The following is a 24,239-nucleotide window of genomic DNA, read 5'->3' on the forward strand; positions in this document are numbered from 1 at the left end:
AAAGGGAAACTGTGTGTGTGTTGCAGGGACAACATGGCTTCTATTATACATCAGTTTTGGGCGGCAGTGTCACGACATATGCCTTTTTATACTTCAGAATATCCTGTGTGCAGATACTGGCATTACAGATGACAGTGTGGCACTGTGTCAGTGGCTTTGTGGATAGAAAAAAATAAGAAGAGGCTTGAAACTGGAAAATGAACCTTGTTCAAATAACCAGAAAATTATTTCTGGAATTCCAGAAATAACTACACTTAGTTTTTGTTCGCCGAATAAAACTGAATCCAGTAAACTCAAAAAAAAGCGAGAAAGATTTTTAAAGCACCAGATCCATAATCACCTCAAAGTTGATCACCGGTTGATAAAACCTATTTAGTAATTTACACCTCAGATGAAGCTCCATTTGCCCACTTACGGTAACAGGAATCCATCTGTGACACACCCTTCCAGAATGCTGTAGGGGTAAAACTTCTCCTTGAAATAGAAAGCGATTCTTTTATGAAGAGCAAGACTGTAAGCAAGGAAGCCAGTGAAGCAGAAAGAGCTCGGGTTAAAGATGACCTCATATCAGACATGTGATTCCATGTTACCTGCAGCTGCTGCGAACTGTCGTTCAGACTGTCCTCCCGCCGCCTAGCTTCTTCCAACATCTGCACATTCTTTTTCTTCTCCACATGTTCTTTGTGCTTCAGATTTGCTACCTTTTTATTCTGATCTTTAATTTGCCTGCATGGAAGGGAAACAAATGCTCAAACACCGGGGAAACCTGAATCTGACAACATCATTCTTAGAGCATTTTTACACGCAATATGGATTTTAGTATGTTCTCAAACAACAACTGAGCAAGACCGGAATTACTTTGAAACCTTGAGCTGCTTCAATTCTAGCACATGTATTCATTCATCTTTATTGGCATGAAAGAATTAAACACAAAGCTTTAACATTAGCTTGGCTTACACTGTTGATTTCTCAATCTTACAGCCAAGGAGAGAAATCGAGCAACTGTTATTAGTAATAAATGGGTTAACATCAGCTAGTAAATAGATCACAAATTTCTTATCAGATAAAGTGCTATATGAGCTTGTCAAAGGATAAATTAACATTTCCTGAATGTTTGCATAAAAGCTGCAGTGCTCTAAAAGTACATGCTGAACAATTTCTATCTCCTTCAAGATGCAAGGACAGAGTCTGTCTTTACATGGGATATTGTTAAATCTTCTCTGGAGGGGAGCAGAAGGTAATGTGTTCATTCTGGCTAATGAGAAGGCATGTCACTGTTGTGGGGAAATTAAGTTATTAAGATAAGGAGCTGCTGATCTATTAAGATGGCAGAATGCCCAGCGACCAGGGGAGCTTCTGTAGTTCCATGTCCAGCAGTCATCTTTTGATCATGCTATAGGCTTGGTTTTCCACCAGCATGTAGAGAGAATCAATATCAATGCCAATGGACTTTATTGTCTCAGTTTCTACCATCCCATTTTTGTTACAAAGAATCTATAAATAGTAAAATTGCATTCTGTAGAGCTGAAAATTCTCATTGTTGACAGCTTCCAGTGCATTTGTCTTTATGAACTGTTAAATAGAACTTGATTACACATCCTTTGATATATGTGTTCCAACCAGAGAGCAGCAATCCAGAGTTTTGTTCCAATAACTCAGGGACCAACAGCTTTGATTCTTCAGTCCTTCTGAGTACATGAAACCCATTCAATTTTTTTCTGTCATTCAGTCATAGCTGACTTATGGCAACCCCTGAGGGGATTTCAAGGCAAGAGATATTCAGTGGTGGTGGGCCAGTGCCTGGTATTTCTTGGTGGTCTCCCATCCAAATACTGACCAAGCTCAACCTTGCTCTGCTTCCCAGATCTGATGAGACTGGGTAAGCCTGGGCTATCCCAGTCAGGGCACCTGTAGAGTTAAAATTGTGATACTTCAGATTCCAAGGTTTCTCTGAATGATGTGCAACTTTAATACATTAGTTTCTAAGGTTTGGCTCTCACAAACAGGGGAGGGCCGTGCCTGAAGAACTAATGGGAACCGAGATGATGAGATGAAGTTTGACAGTTACCTGAAAGTAGAGTAACAAGTCACTGGGTCTACATCAGGGGTAGGGAACCTGCGGCTCTCCAGATGTTCAGGAACTACAATTCCCATCAGCCCCTACCAGCATGGCCAATTGGCCATGCTCCCCCCCCCCCCCACCCCCCCCCCCCCCCACCCCCCCCGCACCCCTCCCCCCCCCCCCTCCCCCCCCCCCCCCCGCCACCCCCCCGCTCCCCCCCTCCTACCCCCCCCCCCCCCCCATCCCCCCCCCCCCCACCCCCCCCCCCCCCCGCCCCCCCCCCCCCCCCCCCCCCCCCCCCCCCAACCCCCCCACCCCCCCCACCCCCCCCCCCACACACCCCCCCCCCCCCCCACCCCCCCCCCCCCCCACCCCCCCCCCCCCCTTTCACAAACCCCCCCCCCCCCAACACCCCCCCCCCCCCCCACCCCCCCCCCCCCCCACCCCCCCCCCCCCCCACCCCCCCCCCCCCCCACCCCCCCCCCCCCCCACCCCCCCCCCCCCCCACCCCCCCCCCCCCCCACCCCCCCCCCCCCCCACATTCACCGCCCGGAGCCCTTTGGGGATCGGGCGGTATAGAAATTGAATTAATAATAATAATAATAATAATAATAATAATAATAATAATAATAATAATAATAATAATAATAATAATAATAATAATAATAATTCCTTTCTAACTCTAATTTTCTGCCCTTTCTCTGCTCTCACCTACTTCATTCATTCTAGGATTTTACTGATGTTTGAACGGTTAAAATCTAAATTATTCCGCATCAGTATTTGATTTGCATGATTTGCCGATTCAGACTATTAATGCACCTCAACACTAACCTTTCCCCCTTGACCTCTCTGTATTGTAACAGCAATTCAACTGTATTGTCAAAGGCTTTCAAAGCTGAAATCACTGGGCCGGATCCTCTGAAGATGCCAGCCACAGATGCAGGCGAAACGTCAGGAGAAAAATGCTATTAGAACATGGCCATACAGTCCGGAAACCCCACAACGCCCCAGCAATTCCACTGCTCTGAATAAAATGCTTCATTTCTTCTGCTTATTGTAGGGGAAAACTGTAAGCTGTCTCCAGCAGGTCTTTGGAGGGGTGGCAAAAATGTTCTTAAAATAAAAACATGTAATTTACTATTGGCATTAACCAGAATTTTGAATTTCTGTCATGTGTTAAGGGGAGGGGATGGTAAGCAAAACTGGTAGGGAAATGTCCATGGGCAACATGTGAGGACAGGGCAAGTTACCAGCCTCTAGATATTACCACTCATTAATTTAACTGACCTCCAGGTGACAGTGATCAGTTCATGCAGAAAAACGGCTGCTTTGGACTCTATGGCACTATACCTCTTTGAAGTCCCTTCCCTTCCCTTCCCTTCCCTCCCCCAAACCCCACTCTCCTCAGGCTCCATCCCCAAAATCTCAGTTTTTTCCAAACTGGAGCTGGAAACCTTACAAGGCAAAGGCATGTAGAAGAAAGAACGTGACCTGAGGCTCCAGGGAGGCCTGTCAATGGCTGTTTGCCTGCATGGTCTACTGCTGATGTTTCATGATATTGCAGAACTGGAACAAGTACAGGAGGGCAACGGAGATGATTTTGTGGGTTCCAGCATTATGAGGAAATACTACAGAAGTTCGGACTTTTCAATCTCAAAAAAAGGCAGGTCAGGGGGAGACATGAAAAAGGCTTATGAAATGATGCATGTGGGAATAGATTGGGGATCCCTTCATAATACTAGAACTTAGGAGGAATCGAATGCAGTTGCTAGAAAATAGTTTCAAGACAGGCAAATGGAAATCTTTACCCAACAAGTCATGAACTCTGGAATTTACTGCCAGTGGATTTAGTGATGGCCATGAGCACAAAAGTCTTTAAAAGTGGGTTAGACAGTTTCATCAATGTCTTCTAGCCAAGGTGACCAAAGGGAGCCTTCACATAAGGAAACAGTAAACCTCCACATTCCAGTGCTGAGAGGAAGCATCAGGGGAAGGCCTCAGTCTTTATGCGTGGTTTGTCTGGCAAAAGTTGTATCAAGAATGGGGACCCCCAATGATAAATTATGCTAGGGCCCTAAGTGGGTGACCATGGACAAACATTGCTATTAGAAGAGCTATTGATTAAAGACTGCTCATTGTCTATTGTGTTCTCCACTGAAACTGTGGGTTAACCATGATTACTTTCCCAGTATGTATGGGTGATAACTATGACACAAGCTGCTGCATACAACAGTGTGTTCCCTTTTTCACTGTGAAGTAGCTCTGTAGTGAGGGAAAGCTGAAAAACCTGCATAAACAACAAAAAATTCCTGCCTTAGATGAAGGAAATTTCCCTTTGCAGTCCTACAGAAGTTAGTGTCAGAACTGAAACATGTTTTGCCAGCTTCTTCAGACTATCCCTATATACTTAGAGAAGAAAATATTATGTTTTCTAAGGTATTTGATGCTTTTTATCACAGAAATAAAATAGGATTTTTAAAAGGGCATGTAAATAGAATATTACTCTACCTAGCAATGTTATTCAAACAGCAAATTATTTTTTCATTGGTCTTCACAGTACTGCCCAAGGCGAAGAAGCAGGTAAGAATCTTTACAAGACCAAAACCAGAACTTTAAAAGTGAATACTAACGAGTTAGAACAGTTAACTAGGAATTCTGTTTGTGAGCTTCTGCCATACACTGCTCTTCACTTTTCCATGGCATTTATATGACAAGGTAGCCAATGCCAACAGAAACAGAGCTTGCTGCTACAAAAGTCACGAAAATATAACCAGACTGTTGTATGAGTGCCAGCACGAAGCCCCAAATGGATTTTCAGAGAGGGGTGGGTGGATTTTATTTCCTGAAACTAGGAAACCCAGGTTTTAAAAACAAATTCCGTGTACAGATAAATACAGAGGAAGTGAAAGGGAAGCTGAATTGAAAGTTGAGAGGGGTGCATCGGAGAAGTCCCCTTTGTACCTAACCCATAAAGGAGGTCTCGGGAGAGTTTAAAGGTGAAGGCCAGATGTAGAAGCAGACTGATTCTTGCAACTCTACTTAATTCGTACAGTTTCATGATTTCAAGATAGGTGCTGTTGTCCAAGATAAGTATTTTGCAAACACACCAGTATTTTGAAAATACACCAGTGGTTCTCAGCCTTTTTAGTATAGTGATCCACAAGTCCAAATTTACATGGTACAGTGACCCATTCAGGACTGACCCGCGGTGGCCTAGGCAAACCATGACCTTGGTGCCTATCTAGCCTAGCATTCTATTATCTACTGTGGCCAACCAGATGTTTTTGTGAACCACTAAACATGGCACAAAGGGCACAGCTGCCTCCACTATTAATTCCCAAGCAAGTGCCATTCTAAAGTATACAGCTTTTGCAGGTGGATGTTACTTTTTAGCATTTGAACACCCTTTCCTGCTCCCTCCAATCCCCACTAAGATTCTAAGAAACATGCTGCAATAGCCATCAGGGCATGTTTTACTTGATTCTTTAATAAACAACATGCGTATGCAGCGAAAAAATATCAACTACTGTATACATGGAAGATACAGATCAAAAGGTCAGGTTATATTGTCCAAAATGAAGGTCAAAGGCTCGCTTTGAATTAAGCGCTGAAGTCAGTTCTTGTAGGAGCTATTTAACACATGATGATTTTTCTACAGAGATTTTATTCTACACAGAAAATGTGTATACTTATAATTTGTGGTCAAATACTGTGTTTTCCTTACTAAGATAACACAACTGGTTACATATGTTCTGTTCTTCACAAAGTAGAAATATGAATGGAGGTAAATCACATAAAAACAGGCCAGTTTTCAACTTCAGGATAGTGTAAGGGGATTAGTGTGTACTAGTTGTGATAGTACTGCTAGTTTCCACCTAATCAAAGAAAGATAGGGTTCTGTTACCACTGGTTAAAAACCACCATACCGGAGAGTAAAGATTGTACACAGATGTTTGCTCAGAACTGAATAACTCTAAGCATCATACCTCCTTTGACCACCTTCACACTGAAGCATAGACTTTCAGCACTGCATGTGTTGTAATAACAGGAAAGGTTTCACCCACATAATGACTGTCTACTGACCAAACTAGGCAATACTAACTATGTCCCTGAGTCCACCACAGGGATGTAGCATCATTTCCAAGTCTACTTTTTACTTTCAAGGATTTTAGTTTAAATGGGCCTGATCCTGCTGGGGACTATGGTGAAGGGGGTTGAAGGGCTCCTGTTTTCTCCCCTGAACCATTTCCAAGATCTGGACAGGTCTTTAAATGGCCACAGTCATAAAATGGAAGGTGAGGGTAGGGTTGCCAACCTCCAGACAGGATTTGTAGATCTCTAAGAATTACAGCTGATCTCCAAACAACACCTCCCCTGAATAATAAAATGCTGCTTCAGAGGGTGGCCTCTATGGTGCCATACCTCACTGATATGTCCCGTCCCCCCCTCCCAAACTCTCCCCTCTTCAGACTCAACGTCCCAGATTGTCAGGAATTTCCCAACTAGGAGTTGGCAACCCAATTTTGGGGGAGGTACAAATATGAGACGTTGGCAAAGAGGAAGAGGAGAGAAAGAGAGCAATACAAAAGGCAGGAGTGGCCATTAGGGACAGCTGGCCAGTGACCTACGTTTGGATCCCATCCCATAAGTTGGGAAATACTGTGTTACATAATATTACACTAGGAGCTATCCCTGAACTACTTGTAATATTTATTTTAGGTCCAATCCCACAGGTTCTGCAGGAAATCACGGACCAGAGCATTTTAAATTATTAAAGGCTTTTAACTGATGGTGTTAAAATATCATTTAAAAGCCTTCTCGTATGCAGAACAACTTTCACAATTTGGTAACATCTCATCTTCCTGAAACGCAAGGCAATCTCCTGGAAAAAAACAAAGCCTCCACCACCATCAACAAAAAGCTCTCACGAAGAGGTATCCAAGGTAACAAACACCAATATCTACTCCTCCCAAAGAATGGTTCTATTTAATTCGCCCCCACTCCCCTATTTTTAATGTATATTTTTCAAGGCCAGGTTTGCTCTGCAGATTTCTTTTTACAACCTTGCTTTCAGAATTAAAGATATAAACATGTAAAAAATGCCCAACAAAACCAAATGCCAAACTTGCCTTGAAATCCAAAGCTTCTTACAACTGATCCATATTACATCAAACTGCTGATTCACCAGTTCCATGACAGTGGTTAATGTGCTCCATGTTTGGTTACAAGGAGACACAACCACGATGAGTGGAAAAATCTGCACTCAGTGTTGCCACAAAATTCAAACCCAGATGATCAGTCTCTTTCAGAATTATAGACAAACACCCAAAATCGGTTAGAGGCAACTTTAATGTTTCTATGGAAGAAAGCAGTCCACCTCATCATTAACTGATGCACATAAATCATTCAGTGATATAAAATTGCTTTCCAAAAATATTTCCCTTGAATAATCAGATATACACAGACTAAATCGAAGTCTTCAGTGTTCTTAGACATTTGAGTAATAACCTCAATTATCAGTCCATTGATGTCACGTGAGATAATTTGTTTACTCTGGGATATGCCAACATCAAGATATATTGCTATTTAAAAGTTTTACATAAACATGGTAAATGTGCTTCATCAATTTCTCTTTAAAAAGCAGTCCCATCCTAATAAGACTCTTCCAAATGCATGATGAAGAGCCATCCTCCCAAGGAGAGATTTAACTTTGTGTTAGAACTCTACAAAAATCTCAAGGAAATTTTAAAAATATATTTTTAATTTTTAAAAATATTTTAAAAATATGTAAACAATATTTTAAAACTACATTACAGCCTGTAAGTAGGAATTAGAATAATAGAAGAGACCACAAGGGCCATCAAGTCCAACCCCTTGCAATGCAGGAACACACAATCAAAGCACTCCCAACATATGCTCATCCAACCTCTGTTTAAAAACCTCCAAAGAAGGAGACTCCACCACTCTCCGAGGCAGTGAATTCCACTGTTGAACAACCCTGACAGTCAGAAAGTTCTTCCTAATTGGGGAACAACCCTGACAGTCAGAAAGTTCTTCCTAATTGGGGAACAGAAGAAACAGCATCTCTTTGGAATTCAAGTGCCTATAATTTTTTTACTTTTGCCTATGTGTAAGCATTCTCTGGGTCTTTGGCTTGGGAAAGAGGGAGCACCATTTATATTATTTAAAGTGCACATACTATTTAAAAGTCTGCTTTTTCTTACTATTTCATTTACCCACAGGACAGTGTCAACTTGGTTCACAAGAATCTTTCAAAGTGAAAGATCTACACGGTGCGTACAAAATATTCCATTTTAACATTTCATTATTTTGCAGCAGAAGTTCAATTCTGAAAACTCAACAGTCCAGATTAGCTGTGTTATAGCTTTCTTCCTTTTAGCCAAACTGCCATAAGTGATTTTCATCTTCATATAGACTAAAGGGAGGTCAACTAACTGACATTTACTGATATAAAAGAGTCCTGAAATCTGTTTTCATATGGGTGCTACCAACGAAGAGAACACTATATCACTCAACAAACGTGTCCACCAAAACTACAGATGTCAGCACAATGTGAATACAGGGGCAGAGAGATACATGCAAAATAAATGCAAATGAGAGGGAAATAGCCTGGGAAAGGGCATCTGTAGAAAAGAATCATTAGGTAGCCAAAGAACTCCTGCTCAATAATTTTCCGCTGTGAACGCTCCCCCTCTATTATTTTTAAGGAGTGTTTGCGTTGTAATTTGGAAGTGCTACCCCTCATACGGTGGCTTACATTTTACCAACATGCTGTATCTAGATGATCATAAGCATAATGGATCATGTGGAAGAGATCTTTGCCTCCTCCTTTCACCAAGACTTGGGGGAAGGAGCAGAATGGAACGTGGCACGAATGGCTGCAGTGGGAAGGGGGAATCAGGAGAGGCATTTCCCTCAGTCTTGCAGAAATTGGGGCCGAACAGAACAAGAATTTACACAAAGCAAAGGTGGGTTCACTTCAGCCAATTCAGCCTTCCCACAGAAGCGCCCTGCACCACATCCCAGGTAGGCCAGAAAGAAATTTATTCCAGTCTGGTTATTTCAGGGCAGAATGGTAACTATCTGTGTTCAGAAGAACCAGCTACAAGCTTTCCCCTAGAGAACAAAGATGACTTTTTAAATTAGAGCCTTGACGCAATTTCCTTCTGTACAAAACTCTCTGGCAATTAGGCCATTTCAGTGCAGGCTTCTGGCACATGCCTTCAGGGCAAACACATGCTCTGCACTGTGCATGCCGAACTGGTGAAATGTGATAAGATCTCTTTCCTGCTAGCTTTCTATCCAATCTAAAATTAAAGTGCTATTTTGTTTGGATTTAAAAAAAAAAAAAGCACAATCCTATCCTTTACAGTCTTTTGCTCTTGTGCATTTCAGCCCTGACTGGAAACATACCTGTCCAGCAGAACACTGGGATTTGCCAGCCCTGTCTCCCATGTTTCACCATCTTCTTCCATATGGCATTAATAAAGCCACAAGTTGAATTTTCTGGGGCTCTATGGCACACACAGGATATGAATTACTGTAACAATGTGTTTCCAATTTTCCTCCCACTACAGGTGATGAAATCAGGTAGTGTTACTGTTATTCTTGCTTCCCAAGTTTAGCCTCCTCAGTATATGGGTAAGTGGAGTTATTACCAGTGGGGATGCTGCTCAATAGCTCAACACAGTCTTTTGTTGTAAGATTGCTTATACAAATATTTTTGGAACTTTAATAACTTCCTTTCAATTATTTTTGCAACTTACAAAAGAAGAAACTTGTGCAACTCTGGTAAGACTTCCCATAGCAATGTTTTGGACAATAACATACCATAAAATCCTAAATAAAACCTAAAACATCCAGTATTTTTTTAAAATCACGATCTTCAGAAGAGAGCTCAGGTCTAAGCAAGCCCTGAAATACAATACATGCTTCCCTTCACAGCAACTCTGTGCCCTTGCAGCCACAGATGTATTCAAAAGGGGATTTTTGTTCCAAATGATCCTTACTTATGAACTTATACAGCTTTCTCCCATACAAATGGCTCAAAAATTGTTTGCAAAGCACCATGACCTATGAAGGCAAATCCTGACACCCTAAAAAGAGAAGGCCAGAAAACATTAATACATCAAGAACAGAAACTCAAAAATGGGTTAGGAAGCACCACACATGCTCCTGGTCTCTCATGTGTAGCACAGACACTCTAGGATAGTATTAATTCACTCCTCCATTCACAAGAATAGCACTCCTTGGGACTCTTTACTTCTGGGGTACAAACACAAATTGACCCAAATCGGTTAAAACTTTTACTTGCATGGGAGAGCAAACAAATGTTTAAATCGCCTGAGACCATGCATGGCAGGGCTGACATTCTCTCCTCCTCCCCTTCTTTGCCCAGAAACTATTGATTCCCAGGGGCTTGGCTCACACCCAATCACCGGTGTTGTAGCATGTGATGTGTGTAGCCTACATCCATTGCCTCTGGAACTGGACTGTTGGATGCCAGTTCAAAGTCAAGTTGTAGCCTTAGGCGCTGCCAGGCCACAGGGACTGAACTTGCTCTCAGTCAGTAGTGGTGCACATGGTCTGGAATTGTGTTTAATATGGGTTTGTGTGTGTTCTGTTATTTCTTCTTCATTTTCTGGTATGTGTCTGCATGCAACCTTGAGGCCTTTTCTGTTTTGGTGGGGAAAGGGAACATATAATAGGAGCAGCAGTGGCGTAATGGTTAAGAGCAGGTGTACTCTAATATGGAGGAACCGGGTTTGATTCCCCGCTCTGCCACCTGAGCTGTGAAGGCTTATCTGGGGAATTCAGATTAGCCTGTACACTCCAACACATGCCAGCTGGGTGACCTTGGGCTTGTCAGTTCTTCGGAGCTCTCTCAGCCCCACCCACCTCACAGGGTGTTTGTTGTGAGGGGGGAAGGGAAAGGAGTTTGTAAGCCCCTCTGAGTCTCCTATAGGAGAGAAAGGGGGGATATAAATCCAAACTCTTCTTCTCTTCTAATGAGCCACTATCTTCTATTCAGTAGCTTATTCCTTTGTGAATTTCAGAGGGATAACGCCCACACCACTCTGCCCCATCACTAGGCAAACTTAAACATCACAGAGGCTAGAAACTTGTTCATGAATTGGTCTGTTATAGTAATTCACTTGTTGTTAGCCATCTACAAGGTGAATAACTGATGACACCTCTGGTTAAAGCTTCTCTATAGGATAAAATGTTACAGAACAGGATAAGATGTTACTGAATCAGACCATCAGTCCATAAAGGTCAATATCATCAATTCAGACTGGCAATGCCTCACCAGGTTCTCAAGGCAGAGGTCTTTCACATCACTTTATTATCTCATCCTTAACTGAAATTGCCAGGGATTCAATCTGGAATCTTCAGAATGCAAAGCAGGGGCTGTTTCACTGACATACAGCCCCAACCACAGAAACTGGGAAACAGCCAATCACAAATTGCCAGTCTAGTGTATGCGGATAAAACAGATAACATTCCCACAGGTTATCCAATCTAGTTTAAGATTATGGAGATTTCACCATGCAGACCTCCATCTGCCTCTTAGCTTTAATAAACCCAGGAACACTAAATTGACTCTTACAAACCAGAATTTGCCACCTCAGGCCACCATACTTCACCCAGTATGTTTCTTCCTGAAGACACATTACAGGATAAAGCTATTTCTAACATGCTGTTCAGACTGTCTAGACCCTACTTGAAGAAAAATGACCATTAAATTATTATTTTCCCTCTACCCACTCTTTTCTCCATCTCCCTCTGAGGGCCGTGATTGGATGTTTCTGGCTTTCCCACTGAACCAACAGGGCAACAATGGAATTGGCTGATAAGGGGAAAAAGGGATTTTCTTAGCTCTGTGTAGCATAAGGGCAATGATCAGTTTTCACTTGTTGCCTCCTGAAACCATCTTAACAATACATAATTGGCTAAGGGTTCGAACGTCTGATGACCCAAGCCCTGCATGTCCTGCACTCCCATTGGCCATTGCCAGGCTGCAGAGCAGCTCCCCTGTGGCCTGGCAAAACCTCCCCTAGTCCGGCCCACCGTGGGCCCTGCAAGACCCTTCCCTTCCCCGCCATCCCCAGGACTCCCCAGCCAGGCCCTCTGTGGGCCCAGCAAGATGCTTCCCTTCCCCCCCCTGCCCTGAGAAATCCCCAGCTGGGCCCTCCCCAGGCCTGGCAAACACTTACCTTCCCCCCACATTGAGCACTCCCCAGCCCCTTCCCTTCCCCCCATCCCAAGTACTCCCCAGCCAGGCCCACAAGATTGTTCCCTTCCTCCCACCCCCCAGAACTCCCCAATCCCTGCCTCCCCCTGCCAACCATCTAAATTCCACCCTCTCCCACACCTAGGCACACCTTGCTACCCTTTCCCATCACTAGCCACCCCTTGTCACCCTCCCCCACTCCTAGCCACACCTTCCAACCTTTTCCCCCAGCCCAGCCCTAACCTTGCCACCCTGCCCTACTAGAACACTCCCCTTTCTGCTCTCCCCCACCCCAAGCCTCCCCTTTCAACCCTCCTGCCATTCCAAGCCACTCGGTTCCATCCTCTTCTACACCAACTCTCACCTTGCTGCCTACCCCCACCCCAAGCCATTCCTCGCCACCCTCCCCTGATCCTCATCTTCCAGCATACCCCAACCCATACATCTCTAGCCTCTCCCACTCCTGAGCCGCAGACTCAGAACCACATAAGTGTCATGATGGGAGCAGGGGGACGACACTGCTTCAGCCCCACTAAAGCCTATTGCAGGGAGATGTTTCCTCTTCGATCCTTTGCTAGGGCCCATTGCCTCTCCCCCTCAATGGGCTTTGCTGCTAGTTCCTGTTATATATGGGCCCCTGCTGAGCCCTGGTCTAAGATAATGTGGTAGCAGAAGAGCAATAAAATTAATAAAGTTTGAGAACTAGTGATTTTGTCCATAGTTTCTGTTGATATGAAACAAGTAAGGGGGCATGTTCCCAAACAAGTCCTTAAATGACTCCTTCCTCACTGCCATACATTATAGCTCGAATGAAGTGAGTTGCAGGATACAAAAATGGTACTTGGTTCAGGGATGGAAGGCGTGAGAAAGGTCACATTTCACTAGACTGCATCATTCTAATTTTTATGCTATAAAATATTTTTCACAGCTCTTCCCTACTAATCCTCTAAAACAGTAAAAAAATTACATATATTATGAGGTATATTTTTACCCCATGCTAAATTAAAATTTATATTGGGGTACAGAGAGTCCCACACAATCTGTGGAGGCAGAAATCAATGGTTCATAATACAACATCCAGAGCTCAAAAAGACACTTTTTTGTGTATATTCATCTTCCCTTTGTATATTGATTTACACAAGTATGGTAACTGCTTAAACTGTGGGACAACAAAAACTATGGCTTGAAACTAAGATATCAGACAACTAACAAACTTTCAAACTCTTGTGAAATTTAAAACAGTTTAAAACCTCTAAAAGGATTAATTGATAGTATTTTGTAAAGGTTGATGCTTCTGCCCCTTCAACACATCTCTTTATGGTGAGATAAATATTCTTCATGTTGTTAGGAAGGATCTTCAGGCTATCATGAAAGGCTGTATCTCTGCAAAGCACTTAAAACGGTTCTTTGGCTCAGAGTTTTCCTGATATAATCTTGGGAAGGGGGCGGCGGTTACCCCAATATATTACTTGGAATGGGTAAAAATAACTCCAATGCAGAAATGTATTGTTATTTCCAGAAAACAAAATGTATGTCATAACTGGTTTCACTTTCAAAACATTGGGGTGTTGTATGGTTTCCAGGCTGTCTGGCCATGTTCTAGTAGCATTTTCTCCTGACGTTTTGTCTGCATCTGTGGTTGGCATCTTCAGAAGATCCTCTGAAGATGCCAGCCACACATGCAGGCAAAATGTCAGGAGAAAATGCTACTAGAACACGGCCATACAGCCCAGAAACCACACAACACCCCAGTGATTCAGGCCATGAAAGTCTTTGACAAAACATTTTAAAATATTGTTTAGTACTGTGCAAGTGACAATGTCCAAAGAGGAAAAAGTTCTACAGCCAATTTTCTCTGCATTTTGCCAAGAAAAATACAACCAGCGTGGTTCCAAGGTTTAAATAAAGCAATTAAAATTTCTCATCCTATGTTCTATAGAACAAAAGATTTCAATGTATCAACAGCTCAATTTTAGATCCATCAATCTCATAAAATCCTGATATTAACATACTGACCTTGAGGTGAGGCTGAAGCAAACAGCAAATCCATGGTAGGAAATGTGAAAGAGAAAGTTAGAGAAAGCATTAATGAGGATAGACTCCCAAGTTAACACTGCAAGAAAAGTGACAAAGAAGTAGCATAGCACTAGATAACAAGACAAGATGGAAAAGAAAGGCAAGACTCTTTCAGTCCTCCAAACCCATCAGTGTGGTAGGCTTCGCATAAACAAAAAGAACCACCTAATTAGATTACACCATTCTACATAAAAGAATTGCTCTTTTGATTGTTATTGTTCCAAGAAAAAAGTGCAATGTATCTTAACAGACATTTTAGCAGGTACAAAAATGCTACCATTTACCGTCTGGGGATCACTTTTATAACATATGAGTTTGCAGGGAGGCAAATCTGTGAATCTTGACAAGTCTTTTCAGGCTGCCCTCAAGTTTAACATTGATCTTAAATTTATATCTTAAAGTAATTCTTAAATTTATATCTGAATGACAAAGTCAACATCAAGCGAATGTATACAGTGCAAACCTGCCTTTGGTGTTGATCATAATGGGATTTTATAATTATGAACTATTCTTACATTTGTTTTCGTAAAAATTATCCTAAAGCAGATATACTCGTCTGTGCCACAAGGTGCAATCTAAAGCACAATAATGAACATGCTACTTCTAGACAGCTCTCTCCAACACGACTCAGCAGCCGGCCAGCTAAAAACTACCTGTTGGAGACGAGTGCACAGTAACAGGCCTCATTAGTTCATTATTGCCTTCTTGGTGTCAATTCCAATGTGCTGCTATCAGAGGCATTCAGTCCATGGTCAATTTCACTGATAAACAGGCAATCCACAGACAAAAATCAAAACACAGTACCTATTACGAACACCCTTCTATCTGATTGCCAAAAAAGCTTTGGACCCCTTTACGAGGCATAAAATACTAGCCACAATTATGCCACTAATCTGCGTCCAAGTTAAAGTTCTGTTCTCCAATGTTATACTGCTTTTTGTTGCTGCTGGATCACTCCAATGCCCACTTAAAAATGTCCACAAGCCAGTTGAGGCAACATTTGTGCACCCTCTGTTAGGCATACTTTAAGAAATCTATCAGAGGTATTAAAAAATCACTAGAACAATAGAACACTGATTTTATGGAACATATTTGTATTGAGTTATCCTATGTTCTTTTACTCAAAAACTCTTTTCTGCCATACATAACTGCTAACCACCTGTGCACTTGCAAAGTAAATAGTGATGTTTTAGATACAGTCAGTGTATCCTGTGTTTAACAACCATACCCTAATCTCATGCAAATGTGCCTCATACACAGGCAGTTCACTGGAATATACAGTTCACTGGAATCACATAATTCAAAACAGAAGTCTACTGTTTCTGATTTGATTAGAAAAGACAGTCGATCCGAGATGCTTACTGGGCGTTCAACTATGTCAGTAAATTCATTTGGAAAATCCAGCTGTTGTCAAAGTTAGGAATCAAACTTATCTTTAGATCCTTTAAAATCTATCTGCTTCCTTATTTTAAATGTCTCCAAATAAATGCTATTAGAGTAGGCATAGAAACTATTCATTTTGGGCTGGTATGCTGCTTACTAGAAATTTTAGTGGTCACAATGAAAAACACAGTTCATGAAAAGTACAACGAAGTAGGTAACTTCTAACTCTAACAGGCATTTCTGAACAAATACAGAAAATATTTGTTTTGGCAACAAAACAGAGAGGTCTAATACGATGACTTAAAAATGTCATACTGCAGAGAAAAGAAATGCTATCTATATATTGTACTTACACTAACAGCTGGCAAGGAAGAATAAGCAAGCATGGAAAGCTCATGGCACGGTAATTTTAACAAAAGCTAGGCAAAAATTCTGGGGTAGACTGCTGTATACATTGAAAACATGCTTAAAATGGCAGGGCACTGTGGATACGTTTTTTTGACCACACTTACCTATAAAACATTTTTTACCCTAAATCAGTGAAATTGACTTCAATACGAAGGTGCAAACAATTCTCTCCCCCACCCCCAAAAGCAAGCAGGATAATACAGAATGACTTACTTCTAGTTACAAAATAATGCAAACATTATTGCAAGCAACCATTTTCCCCCAGGCATACATGCAACCCACATTCCTTACAACATCCAGTAGCATCCCTCTTCCAAGTCTCCAAAGTATATAGCTCAGACACATTATTTTAAGTAGAGAATAAAAACTGTACCATAGCGGTACCGAGATATTTCTAAATAACAGGACCGAAGCTAAAAAATCACAGATCGTCTCACTATTTCGGTGTAGAGGAATATAGCATACTGCTCAAAATAGCATACTGTCCTTACACAAGAACTTTTAAATTCCATTTGTTAAGGAATGCTATTTCTATGTCTCCACAAGCTTAGAAATGGTCTCAAACCTAGAAATTCTCACGTTTAGTATAAAAAAGGATCTGTGTGAAATATTCAATTAAATTAATTAACGTAAATTTCTTAGCTTTCCACCTATTTACTTGTACAGACATCATATGTGCCAACTTTCCACCCATCCTGGATAGAGCTGTCCTGGTTTTGCCAGAGGAATAGTTAAATTTTGTAATACCACCAATGTGTAGTATAAAGGAAATAGAACACCAGCCTTTTCCTTTTAAATGAAGGCAAAAAAGACCTACTATATTTTCATGCCAATTTTGCTTTTTAAAGCATTTTTATTTGCATGAGTAGACTTTATTCTCTCTTTCCTGTAGTCGATTGTTGCCACTACAAAAGAGAAAATGGGATACAGTCATTTACCACCACCTCTTTCCCAATGAGCATGTAGATTCAACTTGTTAGGGTGCAGGTAGCACTGCCAACTGGCCATGAGAAAAGTTCCTTTAAAACGCCAAGAAAATTTCAGCTGTTACTTTCTAAGCATTAAACCACTGTTAAGAGAACAGAACCACTTTTCTTCAGATCAGCTACCAAGTGTAGAACAGCAGCCTTTTCCGCACATCAGAAATATAACGTCTTTAGGACATTATTAAAAGTGTTTTGGAGAAGAGGTTTGCACAGCTCTCTCTTCAGAATGTTTATTTCTCTCAACCCAGGTTTTCCAAAAATTGCTAAACTAGCAATCTTTTTTTCTGAAGATGGGTTGAAGATATCTCCTGCTTGCCTTTGCAGGCAGGAGCACTTTATTTCTCCCTCTCCCCACCTCTTACTTTCAGGTTTGCTGCAGTTGTGGAGGTCTCTGCTTGCAGCTCATCAGCGTGCAATTTCACCCTAAAAAGTACATGGGTAAAGTTTGTTTTGCCTGGTGATCCCGAGCATGTGTTGTTTTTCGTTTTTGTTTTGAGGGGAATGTCTGGGAAGCTACAATACAACATGAGAATCTGCAATATGGGCATATTTGTGTTGGTCATAGCTTTGCAGACATCCCTTTCAAAACAGACAAACAAAAAGGAAAAATGATGCATGCGCAGGATCGTCAGGCAAAACGAACTTCATTCATGTACTTTTTACAGTGAAATTGCGCATGGATGAATTTCAAGTAGTGGAAACCTTCATGGGAAACCTTCACCAAATGGTGGAGGCAGGAGAATCTCTGCAGCAAAACAAAATGGCAGGCACAACTATAAAACTGACAAGAGCTCTGTTGGCCAGCAGGCAGGAAAAATAACCATTTTGGGTGGCAATGCTTGGGTTCTCCACATAGAGGGCACACAAAAAGCTAAAATGGATCTCTGCAGGACATTTTATTTCTGATGTGTGGAAAAGACCAGAGAAACTGAAATTCTGATAGAGACAAGAACAGGCTAAAAGAGCAGATAGGAGCTAAGACTTTCAAAATTTTAGTTGGATAATATGCCAAAAATGCTTAGAAAAACAAGAATTAAAACCCTATTGCTTTAAAATAGCTAATGGTTAGTTCAAATCTCCTGCCCCAAGGTAATATCCAGCCAATTAAATGCTGTGAAGAATCAGAATGGGTATATGATAAGCAATCCCTAAACTGCTAGAATAGTCATGTCTAATAAAGCAAGGGTAGTAATGTTTAAAGTTACTTTCTATTTGGCAGCTTTAAAAATAAAGGCATTAAAATTACTCTAATATCAGGCCAGACTAAACACACATGCAAGTACTTTTACCTGCATTCTAGTGACATCCCAACTTGTTTTCTTCATGCTTCTCATGATGCATTTATGCCAATCTGGAAAATCCCCTTTATTCTGAGGTGAGCTTTTGAATAAAATATCCACTGGTTGCTGATATGTCCTGGTGGGCTCTTTTTATGTAATATTTAGCCTTTGAAAAATTGAAGGCCTGGATTCTATTCAGTATGAGTAGTGCTCGCAGAACAGAACTTTTTGATCTTGCCTCTCCCCACAGCCTGCAGCACCACCCAGTATCACCTGAGTTACAGGGATTCCCGAAACAGTGGGAGGTGTGTGGGGCTGAACACAACAACTTATAGCATTAAGTTTCTGTTTGGATCATCTCTAAATGTATTAACGATTTGTGTGGATACAACAATGAGCCATTCTGGGGGACAGTTATCTACAGCTGCTCTTTCCCCCCAGCTTTTCATTGAGGAAAGATGTGTAATACGTAACCTGAAATAATTGATCATATATAGAGATGTACAATTCTCAGACATTTTGAACTCACTGAAAAGATATATGGGGTTTGGGGGGAAAATGAAATTTCGGGAGAAATCGTGATATATACTTTCCTATCAAACTGAAGCTTATATTAGTGACAACATTAGATGTCATTCATAAGCAGCATATTAAATTCTATTTTGGCATAGTGATGGAATTTAAACTATACCATAACTGTCTATAAGAAAAACTGCTAAGATACCCAATGCTTGAGAATACATATGCATTCATTTTTGCCATTTGCGAGATACAAACAAATTAAAAAAATTAAAATTGGAGGTGGAGGTGGAAAAATTCTGTTGCATATCAAGTTAAAATTTAACACTGAAAAAATGAACTTGATAACAATGTATTATTGTTAAATACTGTACAGCATATTATTGATCACATTTTAAAGTATGCTTTATTTGTCTATGGATCTGTCACAGTTCTGCAGGAAATGCAAGACAGAGTTATTTCGCCAGCCATGTGGCTGAGGAAAGCGATGGTATTCCATATTAGCTGGCCTCTCTTCCTCTCTTCCTTTTTCGTTTTATGGGCTTACTGATTTTATGTTCGTGATATTATACCTTACTGATTTTATGCTCGTGATATTATACCTATCCTCACTAGTATGTATGGGAAGGGTAATACATTTGTGGGAATCAGTTTTTTATCCAACTGCGGTATATGAACTGCGGAATTTGAACACTGTATTGTTGATTTGAACTGTATAATTTATCTTGCTGTTCACCAGTCTGAGCCCATTTGATGGGGAGAGTGGTTTGGAAATCAAATAAATCTAATCTATATCACAAACAGAGATGATCTAATATTGTAGACTGGTTTATTTACAAATTTTCATCTAACACGTTTTAGAGAAAATTTTGCTTAAAAACATGTCACTCAACTTAAGGGGGGAGTTTCTTTTAGTGCTCCCCAGTATTACCTTAATTTGCTATGTCCCCTCTCGAGCATGGGATCAGGCACCACTAATAATAGTTTTATGTGTTGCTGCTTTGTTAGTATTTTAACATTTCATTGTTTTATATTTATTACTACATTTTGCATATTGCCATTTTGGCCTTATTGTTCACCGTGCAGAGCCCTTTGGGGGTTGGGCGGTATATGAAGATGTATGTATGTATGTATGTATGTATGTATGTATGTATGTATGTATGTATGTATGTATGTATGTATGTATGTATGTATGTATAAATAAATAAATAAATAAATAATACCACCACCACCATTGGAAAACTTAACAGAGCCCTCAGACTTTTTCATGCTATACATTTGGAACAAGTAAAGCCTTGTCCCAAAAAGCATTTCATTCATTTTTCAATGCTCTCCAAAATTATTTTTCTGTTGGAAAAACAGAAGTCCTTAAAAAAAAGGAAAGAAAGAAATCTGGGTTTTCCATGAACTTTTCCCCTCTGGGTCTTCGTATCTCTAATCCAACACACTTATTATCATTCATCAACCTTTTATTGGCATAGTACTTATTAACAAAACTATTATTAGGCTGTGTGATAGTACTCAGTCATCCTGTGCTAGTTTTTTCATAAAATATTTTATTTATATTTGAAGTCACACCTAAGGTACTGAAGAGTGCCAAAAGTCCAGAAGTTGAAATATCTGCATATCATTATGTTTTAATTAAAACGTTCACAGGAATGCAACCATGGAAGAGAGGAAGGTGTTTTAAAAGAAGCACAGCAAATCTATTTTTCTAAACAGTGTGACAATGTTCAGATACACTGCTGACATATTAATGCACGTGCGCACACACTGACTACAGCAAATTGCAGCAAAAAGCACAGCCAGTTATCAGGAAGCAGCATTCCACCAGCAAGTAACAATAGCCTTGTCATAAACTCACTTTCCTAAAAAGTCCCACACAAACCCCCCTACAGGCTGTGGTGCAGGGACAGACACCTGGTAAGGGGATGACAATCTGTGCGAAGTAGCGTGCCTTCGGAGAAAAGGCATGGTCAAAGAAACCAAACACATAAAACGATCCAAGAAAAACCAGAAATGACAGAAAGAAGGGAGAGAAAGAAAGGGAAAACACAGAAGAAAAAGATTGAATAAAACATCAGATGACCATGGGATGACAATACAAATAGTTAGTAAGAGGAAGTGGACAGCCAACATTGTGAGCAGAACTGCATAAAAAAAGCAACTGACAAATAAGGTGGCTTTTAAAATTGAAGAGTTTTCACTTCTTCCACAGGGGCTATGAACTAAACCTCTGTTAAGCTTTGCTGTTTGCTGTATTCTGCCTGTTCTGCTCTTATTGCCTATAATTTTTAACACTGATCTCCTTTTTTCCTGGGACACAGCTATGGAAAATTCCTGGCAACTCTCAGTTCATTTCTTCTTCCCAAAAAGGAAATGGTAACCTACAGTAAAGGAACAGGTTGGTTAGTTTCAGTCCTACAGCTACTTCTACATTCTGGTAAATGAAGCAAATGTGGCCCAAGACATATAGCGTGCCTCTCCAAACTGGTGGCATTTCGCAATCATGGAAAATTGCCTCCTGTGCAACTAATACCCAAGTCTGTTTCAGAATCATGGACATGAAGACTTTTTTCTTATTACAACTTTTTTCTCATTACAACTTACAGACCGGAAGGCTAGAACGGCAAAGGAACAATTCAAACAATACCACATACTTTTCTTACCAATGTGAAATTGATATGGGATTCTCCAACTGTAACTACTGTGTTATCAATTTCACCCAGTATTCATCCTACATGACTGCGGGGTTACATTCAGATGGAAAAATCCATTTACACATAACCATGGAGATGATACTGTACTGTAAAGAATTCAAACATGAAAAACAGTTTTCTTCATAGACGCAGCAACAAAAAGATGCACGTTGAAGAAGTTTTAAAAGGAAGGTGCTGTGGGACCCAGGGGACATGAGAGAAGGGGAAGGAAAATTCAGAATATCTGAAAATGGCATTTAATCAGTGGTCAGCATTAAGAAGGAAAGATAAGGTGGTTCTGCTACAGCCTGTTCAGTTTGATGTGGAAGAAACATTCTGGAGAGCCTTGAGCAATGAACACAGAGATGTGGTGTGGAGAAGTAGGTCTGGGTTATTAGCCTACAAATCAAGTTCAAGAAAATTCTAGGAAGCAATTGCCTCAGGGAGTGTTTTTAAAAGGAGATGAAGAGGATCCTTTTTTTTTTTTCATTTTAGCCATCAATTCACTACCAAACGAGGGGATCAATTTTTTAATTGGAAAATAGGGAGAAGAGAGAAAAATGAACTTTCAAAGCTTAGATGCCAATAAAGGCCTCAGATTGGATTGGAACTTACTAAGCTCTCTTTTGATTCACTGAAACAGGAACAAACTTCATTCAAGAAAATCCTAGCAGGTGATCCAGTTCAAAGGTTTTAACTATAATTAGTTTGCCCATGTTTTTCTTAATGAGTTGAGAAAGTTGTTTTGGCACATTTGACTAGATTCTAATGCAACACAGAAGAGGACCATGTGAAGGTCTAAGTATTTGCAGATGTAAGGAACATTTGTGAAATACATACTAGATTTGCTCCCTAAACTGTGGATAGTACTTTTACCAGCAGTTTACACTGATACTGCCCATGGCTATTTACATGTTCTGCATTTAGCTCAGTCTTAAAATATGAAGCCAAGTGAACGAATGGCACAGATGTGGAGCAAGTGCAGTCATCTCATTTCCAGGATTAATAAATCCACCAAGGAAAATTCTACCCAGGCGGTGGTCTCAATCTATGTGATTTTCCTGGCATTTGACACAACGCAGTTGAAACCATATGAAATAATGTTAAGGAAATCCACTCTAGCCCAAGAGAAAAAATTAGAGAAAGAGCCAAGTGAAGAATCTCCCCAATACACCTTTTAATACAATTTATTTATTGCTACGTCAAGATGCCAAGCGTTTAGAACCACATCTCAAGAGATTAATGGCTAAAAATGGTGTTTCCCTTCTTTCCACCCAAAGTTTTTATGACTTCCCCCTGTGATCAACCGCTAGGTTTCAGATGACCACATACAAACCTAGTCGAACTGCAACACTGTACCCATCCTTTTTAGTAGAAAAAATGGTTTTTGAAGTCACTAATAAAAATGTTAACTCTAAGAGACGAAAATCCTGTTTCAAACCTGTAAAGTCATATCTGATTTGGCCTGGACCTGTTATCTTCTGATAGGAGAACTAGTCCTTACATCAAAATGTATATGAAAGATGCTCAACTTTTGTTGTTGTTGTAGTGGCAACCAATGGCAACCCCATAAGCTTTCGAGGAAAGAAATGTTAAGAGGTGGTTTGCCATTGTCTCTGTGGAGCGACCCTGGTATTCCTTGGTGGTCTCCCATCCAAATACTTACCAGGGCCAACCCTAATAAGATCAGGCTAATCTGCTCAACATAATCTTTGTCAAATATATTGCAGGGAAGAAAACTGGTTTTCTGAGTTTAGCGTACATGCAGCTTAACTACTATTTTGCTAAGCTACAAATCAACAATTTCTTCTTCCGACTGCACAAGATTGCAATATATTTCAGTTCCAATTATTTACACCAATTCCTCCAGCTTACTTTTCTGAACAATCACAAAGCTACAAAATATTTTGAAACTCTTAGCATCAACCTCAAATACTCCAGAGTTCTTAAAAACAAGAAGCTGGATAACTCATACCTGCCTTTTCTATCATGATGCCTCCTTAATTTAAAACACTCATCTTACCTTTCCAGTTCTGCTATCTTCTTATCTTTATCATTCTTCTCATTTTCCATCTCCTTCAAGATTTCCAGCAGGCGATCCACCTCTGCTTGAGCCTTAGTGGATTCTTCTCGATACCGTGTCACTTCTCTCTCTAACTGTTGAAAATGATCACTCATCTCTGGACTGGCCCTAGCTTCCAGTGTTGCTTCGTGAGCCTGAAAAAACAGTATCCCAAGCATTACCCTTCACATTCATAACTGAAAACATTCTGATCCAAATCACATATCTCTAAAATATGCAACTTATTCTCAAGAGCAAGAAGAACATTTGAGAAACTGTAAATTAGTTATTACAGGAAAAGGCCAATTAAGATTAAACTATCCCCACCTTCCACAATCTGATGAAAGAGCTTTGACTCTTGAAAGCTTATACCTCAAAAATCTTGTTGGTCTCTAAGGTGCTACTGGACTCAAATCTAGCCTTCCATAATCATAACTCTACAACCAGAACTCTTTTGTAAATCACTTTCTTCTACACCAACATTAATCTCCAATCCGTTTTCTTCAGTA

General features: G+C 40.6%; 1 protein-coding gene across 9 annotated transcripts in view; it reads right to left on the reverse strand.

Annotated features, from left to right (window-relative positions):
• Nucleotides 1-24,239, reverse strand: part of ERC1 (ELKS/RAB6-interacting/CAST family member 1) — a 214,022-nt gene that overhangs the window by 115,717 nt on the left and 74,066 nt on the right. For 7 of the 9 annotated variants that reach the window (XM_048499840.1, XM_048499838.1, XM_048499839.1 and 4 more), the window contains 3 exons: nucleotides 23,692-23,885; nucleotides 14,334-14,345; nucleotides 591-726 (listed from right to left, as the gene is read on the reverse strand). In XM_048499840.1, coding sequence (XP_048355797.1) covers nucleotides 591-726; nucleotides 14,334-14,345; nucleotides 23,692-23,885 — 342 coding nt within the window. The remainder of the gene's footprint in view (nucleotides 1-590; nucleotides 727-14,333; nucleotides 14,346-23,691; nucleotides 23,886-24,239) is intronic. The other 2 variants (XM_048499842.1, XM_048499841.1) reach the window with 1 other exon arrangement.

The sequence above is a fragment of the Sphaerodactylus townsendi genome, linkage group LG06 (assembly GCF_021028975.2).
Source record: "Sphaerodactylus townsendi isolate TG3544 linkage group LG06, MPM_Stown_v2.3, whole genome shotgun sequence".
NCBI lineage: Eukaryota > Metazoa > Chordata > Lepidosauria > Squamata > Sphaerodactylidae > Sphaerodactylus > Sphaerodactylus townsendi.